At 43.5% G+C, this 7,179-nt stretch overlaps 1 protein-coding gene across 1 annotated transcript; it reads left to right on the top strand.

The window, feature by feature from the left end:
• The first annotated feature begins 516 nt into the window (after window positions 1-516).
• On the top strand, window positions 517-6,683 carry LOC142015193 (olfactory receptor 5AR1-like). The gene is made up of 2 exons (XM_074998609.1): window positions 517-1,425; window positions 6,651-6,683. The coding sequence occupies exons 1-2, from the start codon at window positions 517-519 to the stop codon at window positions 6,681-6,683; spliced, it is 942 nt and encodes a 313-aa protein (XP_074854710.1).
• Window positions 6,684-7,179: the final 496 nt, after the last annotated feature.

The following is a 7,179-nucleotide window of genomic DNA, read 5'->3' as shown; positions in this document are numbered from 1 at the left end:
CCTGTGCCTGATTTAGGTATCTAGCCTGAAATTCTGACTACAGTACATCCCACATTTACAGACCAAAATCTTTTTTTGGACAGCAAGCAAGTTTTGTCCCAGACCTATATGCCCAGCCATGAGTTCACCTACCAAAGAGGGTAGAAAGATTGGCACTTGATTATGTTCAACCCTTTTTGAGCTAAGGAATAATCTTTTGTGCCTGAGATGATTTTCATTCTGATTCTCTGAAAGCAGAAGAACAAGTCACCATTTGCTGGCTGAATTAGTGAATAGGAGTGTTCATGTGCAGGATAAGATTGATCTGAGTGTTTTTGTAGTTGTAAAGTGTGTGCCTTGTATGGAAGAAATGGAATTTGTGGCTCTGTGGGCTAAACCTCTTCTTGAGATCTTACCAGTGCCTATTGATAAACTGATTTCCCTTTATCTTCCCTTGACTCATTACAGAGAGGGGATACTTTGACTGAGTCGTCTGCCCACCACATAACTACAGTGACCTTACTCTGTTCCGAGGAGATGGAAGAGGGAAATCACTCTGTGGTGACTGAGTTCATTCTCTCAGGACTGACAGATCGTCCAGAGCTGCAGTTTGTCCTCTTCTGGGTGTTCCTACTTATTTATGTTATCACCCTGTTGGGGAATGGGGTGATGATCTTGTTAATCTCAATGGACCCCCGACTCCACACCCCCATGTACTTTTTCCTCAGGAATCTGTCTTTCTGTGATCTGTGCTATTCAACAATAATAGCCCCAAAAATGCTGCAAAATTTCTTAGCCGAGAGGAAAAGCATTTCTTTCATGGGGTGTGCTGTGCAAATGTATTTCTTTGTCTTTTTTGCAGATACAGAGTGCCTCCTGCTGGCGGTGATGGCCTATGACCGTTACATGGCCATCTGTAATCCTCTACTCTATATGGTCACCATATCCAAGCGGCGTTGTAACCAGCTGGCAGCTGGTGTGTATGTTATGGGGCTGGTGGATGCAATGATAGAAACATGTTCTACATTTCACTTGTCATTCCACAGCTCCAACATCATCAATCATTTCTTCTGTGATATTCCCCCACTGCTGGCGCTCTCCTCTTCTGACATCCGCATCAGTGAGATTGTGATGTTTTCCTTTGTTGGCTTTATTATAGTGAGCAGTGTTGTGACTGTCATCGTCTCCTATATCTGCATCATTTCCACGATCCTGCAGATCCGCTCTGCTGAGGGCCGGCGCAAAGCCTTCTCCACGTGTACTTGTCACTTAACGGTGGTGGTCATATTTTATGGCACCCAACTCTTCATGTATTTACGTCCTTCCTCCAGCTATTCCATGGAAACGGACAAAATAGCCTCAGTGTTTTATACGTTGGTGATCCCCATGTTGAACCCCCTCATCTACAGCCTGCGGAACAGGGAGGTGAAGGATGCCCTGACAAAAGCAATGAATAAACTTTTAAATAGTTTTTCATCTCTCTAACTCAGTAATAATTTACGGGTGCAGAGAGGAAACAGACGAATTCAATCTCCAGTCTATTTCAATGTTATTTTCAGGGTCTATATTAATAACATGTGTTGTATTATTTTTATTATTATTAGTTTGTTTTTATTTCAACAAGGCCTGCAGGGATTAATTGAGATAAAAGCTGCATTAGGCTATTACTCCAGCAATACTCAAGGAAGCATCTGTTTCACATGTGCAAGCATAAAATATGTATGTGGTGTGCTTTGGAAGCACAGAGATGTTTGCATCGGGAAAGAGAAGAAGGGCATGAAATCTATCCCTCTGTTCATCGTATCAGGGTTAGTTTCATTATGCAGCTGAATGTATAAAGTGTGTGATTTCTAGGGCTTAACTAAAGGGAGTTTTTCATCCCTTCTGACATGCTGCAGGCCTGCATGTGCTTTATACAGTTACTGTAAAGGTTGTCACCTGGTTTGTCCCCATGCATGACATATAGTGATATGGTCTTTATTTTAAGTTAAGAGAACAACGCAAGCAAATGCAAATGTAACAATTCCAAGAGATCACAGTGTGTATGCATCCTCTGTGACCATGTGCACTGAATGAAATAATAAATAGCATGAAGAAGGCTAGTTTTCTTGCTGTATAAATCAAACAGAAAGAAAAGTCACAAAATATTTATACAAAACAAAAAAACAGTCATGTAACACGTAAAAGACTAGCAAAATAATTTAATAGGTGATGAGCTTTCGTGGGACAGACCCACTTCTTCAGATCTGGAAATTCTGAACACAGCTGCCTCTCTGTGAATAAATAGTTATGCTTATCAGCAGATTTGCTGAGTTTTTCCTCTTGGTTCTGTTGTAAACTATTTTAGAAACTCGAGAATAGGGATTGTGGGAATGGTGTGACTGAGAGCCTGTAAGTGAGAAATGTATAACAGCCGGGCCAATAACAGATTTTTCAGTGAATAGGTAGTTACAAACATTGAAAGAGATATTCAGCTTAATCCCAAAACCAAATGGGAAGAAGGGGCTTTTGAAATCCGGGGGTCCGTTCGAAAGGCCCATGTTCACATCGGCAGAACGGGTTTCGAAAGCCGCACTTCCGAAACATGCGTGGCTGCCATTATGCTAATGAGGCACTGCATATGCATGGCTCATTAACATCCCTCTTTTGAACGGGGGATGCTAGCGTAGCCACAGTCAATGAGAGTGGGAGCAGCTGAAAAGTCGGCTGTCCTAAACAAATTAGGACCAGCTGATCCCACTCAGGGCTACCTTTATACACCCTTTCACATACAGGGCACGTAGGGAGCGGGAGGAGTGATTAGGGAGGGTTTAGGAGGTGCGTGAGGAGAGGGAAGGAGACCTGAAGTAACAACAGGGGAGAACAAGACCCTCAGCAACCTGGGGCTGGGCTGCCCCCGTCCAGGGGACCCTGAGGGTCAATCAGAGACTGCTGAGAACTGGTCAGCCAGTGGAGCCAATCCAGGAAATGGGCTTGCTGCCGCAGATGCCACTACCTGAAGGAGGCACCGGGGGATTGTCTGGGGAAGTGGCCCAGGGGCAAGGGTGAAGGGAGCCAGCCCTTGCCGGTAGCAGTCATCCAGGGTCCCTGCGCTGAAACCTGAAATGAGTGTGTGAGGACTGGAATCCCCCAGACCACCCCCTCCCCCAGCAAGGGTAATGGGGTTCCTATGGTGTGGCCAGTGGACTGACCATAGGGCCTGGGGCCCAGGAATGAGACTGAGCCTGGAACAGGGCCTATGGGCAAGTATGAAAACATAGACCTTAAATTCTCTCTACCTCTCTTTGCCCATCTCTCAGCAGGAGTGAATATATTTGCCTGGCTTATTACAGGACTCATAAATGTTCATAGGTCTTTCTGTAGCCCTCATAAATCTAGTGCCTGTGGACACCTGACAGTCACTGTAGTTTTGGTCATAACTTCCACCTTACACAGTGCGCTATTATCTCTGCTTCACAGATGAAGAGCTGAGGCACAGAGAAAGTAGATGTCTTGCTTCAAGGTCATTCAAGGTATCTGCATCTCAACCAGGTACTAATCTCCAAATTATAGCATGCTCGACTGAAGTCAGGTCTATATTTTGGGGGCACGTCAAGCTATGCTGTGTAATTTGAGTTACGTTAGTAGCACAAGACAGATCAACATAGCTTAGATGTAAGTAGCACAAGAGCCACAATACTGGGTCAACAGCAAAAAAAACTCTCCCATTGAATCCTTTTACTAGTCTCATTCTGTTCGAGTACCAGAGTTGACAGGAGAAAACTTGACAGTGGATTTAGCACTGGTTTACCTGCAATAAATTGACCACTGCTGGATCAGTCATGGGCCCCATCATTCCAGCCCCTGGTGGAGACTTGTCCTAAAGTTCTACCTGCTCAACAATATTTGTCTTCTTATGGCAATACAGGAACAATGCTGTAAATCTGGCAATTAAGAGAGTTGTGACCTAGCCTCTCATTCTACACTGTAATGCAGCCTTTGGATTCACAGACTATGTTCCACATATGATCGGGAGGTGTCTCATAGTGTCCAATACTGACATTTTAGCTATTCAATGGAACTTGGTGGAGCCCCTTTTTGAAGATATGATGCAAATTGCATCAGATCTGAATAGATTATCCCGTGTTTATCTGGCACACCGCTCGAGACCTGCCCTCCTGATACAGACTAAAGGTTCAGGATTTTGCAATAGATTACTTTTCCTCCTTACATGAAAAAGGGCTACCATTAACAATTAAGAGGATACAATAAATGCCCCAAAGGTTCTCTGCCTTTCTTTCTCTCTGCTCATGGTGAAAACACTCTCTGAAATACATAGAAAGGTGCATTGAACTGGGAGATGGTTCTTGGTGAAAGGGATCCAGACAATAAAATAGCAAGAGCAAGTAGTGAGAGATACCTTTGCTTTGATTTCATTTAGCTTGTTAAGTTCTGTATTGGTTTTATTTTACCTTTCATTTCTTTGTCTCCTGTTCTGGCTACTGCGTTTCATGACTTGTAATCACTTAAAATCTTTCTTTGTCCAGCCAATAAATGTGTTTTATTGTTTTATCAAAACCAGAGTGGATTTGTATTTACATGTTTGAGAACCTCTGTTTCAGAAAATGATTTGTGCCTATCATTTTTCATGAATTAAATGACATATATTATATTGCTCAGAAGACACCAGACACTGCATGATGTACATTCCATTCCACATCACTAAGACCTTTGCCCTAGAAGTGAGTGTTTTGTGATATAAAGCTCAAAAGAAGCATGAGATTCTCTTGTTCATGATGCTGATAAAAGTAGAACCCAGAATTTTAGGTGTGAGTTCTTTGAACAGCCCTGATGCCTGTAACAAAGCCCTAGCTGGGATTAATCCAAGTGAAGCGGAAAAGAAATATGGAGAAGTTCATACAATTACTGCAGATCAGTAAGTGTGAAAGAGTAGCTCTCAAACCCCTTTACAGAGGAGTATGCATTTCATATAATCCCTTTCAAAAGATTGTTCCTGAGATACCGGGTTCCTAAGGGATTTGACCAGAATACCCATCTTTGGAGGATCAGTGTTGTGAGCAAAATACAAATGCTATGAACAAGGTCTACAACACTTTAGATTGTATATGTTTTTGAATGTTGTGATTCCAAGCTAGGCGGCTGCAGTAGGACATTACTGGCTTTCCTCTGGAGTTCATTAGTGAAACTGCGGAGGGAGTTGTCTATAGTATCTATGCCAATGTTAAGAAATTACTTAGAGATTGATTTTGAGAGGTTCACAAACCACCCCTGCCCAAAGAGTCATGTAGCACCTTCTATAATTTGTGGAGATACACATCTCCTAGGAAGGAACCTTGGGAGTTCATCTGGTCTAGTCTCCTGCACTCTTGGCAGGACCAAGCACCCTCCCTGACATCTATTTGCCCCATTCCCTAAATGGCCTCCTCAAAGATTAAACTCACAACCCTGAGTTTAGCAGGCCAATGCTCAGACCACTGAGCTATCCCTCCATGCTTCAAGACTAGCCATATTATCAGAGACTTCTTCGAGAGATGACTAACAAATACTATTCCTATCATTTTAGTATCATATTAAAAGACCTCTTTGAATTTACAGGGCTCCACACCAGCTGATGCTCTGGTCTGGTTTGGTCTGTTCCACCGGTGAGGGAAAGTCTTGTCAATAACGATAAGATGCCATGCACAGAGGTTGTCCTGGGAGAAGAGATGCCCCAGGGGGCAAATCTTAAAGTTATCAAAGCTAAATCTAACATCTGCTACTCCAAGAAGCAGCTCAAGAGGTATTCAGGGAAATGTTGGTATGATTATTGAACAAGGATGCATTAACAGATGTGTTGTGAACATGACACGAGAAGTCATTCTTCCGCTCTGCTCTGCGCTGGTTAGGCCTCAGCTGGAGTATTGTGTCCAGTTCTGGGCACCGCACTTCAAAAGAGATGTGGAGAAACTAGAGAGGGCCCAGAAAAGAGCAACAAGAATGATTAAAAGTCTAGAGAATGTGACCTATGAAAAAAGGTTGAAAGAAATGGGCTTGTTTAATTTGGAAAAGAGAAGATTGAGGGGAGGCAAGATAGCGGTATTCAGGTATCTAAAAGGGTGACCTAAGGAGGAGGGAGAAAACTTGTTCTTCTTGGCCTCTGAGGATAGAACAAGAGGCAACGGGCTTAAACTGCAGCAAGGGAGATTTAGGTTGGACATTAGGAAAAGTTCCTAACTGTCAGGGTGGTCAAACAGTGGAATAAATTGCCAAGGGAGGGTGTGGAATCTCCATCGCTGGAGATATTTAAGAGCAGGTTAGATAGATGTCTATCAGGGATGGTTTAGATAGTACTTGGTCCTGACGTTGGGGCAGGGGGCTGGACTCGATGGCCTCTCGAGGTCCCTTCCAGTCCTAGTGTTCTATGATTCTAAGGAAAGGTCCAACTCTTAGTTCGATTTTAGGATTCTGACAAGGTACTGTATCCATCTTTCTCAACTCACTGTAAATGAAGGGAGCAAAACCAAAAAGGTGACACTAGGTCATGGCCAAAATGGTCTGTTTCACAGTATTTCAGCCTTGGATGGAATGACATCAAACCATTCCTGCAAATGGAAGGAAGGAATTATCACGAGAAGAGAAATTTTAACTTCTAACGTTTCTGAATGTATCTACCAATTTTAATACTGGGGCAGGTGAAGAGAAAGAGTTTTTGCAAAGGAGGGTGAAAAGTGACTGCAAAGGGAAAATCCCCCCGTCATACAGGGCAATGGCCATACTAAAGTCAATACAAAGTGTTAGGTATGGAACTGAAGCAGCTCTGTAGTGTAGATGCTTTTCACATGGATGACAAGGGTTTTTTCCATCGATATAGTTAACCCACATCACCACAAGGAGAAAGCTTGGTTAATGGAAGAATTGTACGTGGTTTGGTACAACTTCTCACACATGAGCTACGTCTGCATGGGGATGCTACATCGAAATAGCTTATTTCGATGTAGCGAAATCGAAATAAGCTATTTCAATGAATAGCATGTACACGTCCTCCAGGGCTGGTGCCGTCGATGTTCAACTTTGACGTTGGGCAGCACTACATCGAGAAACAGGTCGGCATCACTGTCTGGAAGCTGGCCACTCCAGACAGCTACCGATCCGTAGGGCAGCAGTTCGGCGTGGGCAAGGCCACCGTCAGGGCTGTCCTCATGGGGATAACAGGACCCATGG

This window comes from Carettochelys insculpta, chromosome 6 (assembly GCF_033958435.1).
Source record: "Carettochelys insculpta isolate YL-2023 chromosome 6, ASM3395843v1, whole genome shotgun sequence".
Lineage (NCBI taxonomy): Eukaryota > Metazoa > Chordata > Testudines > Carettochelyidae > Carettochelys > Carettochelys insculpta.
This window is presented reverse-complemented; position numbering and strand designations above follow the sequence as displayed.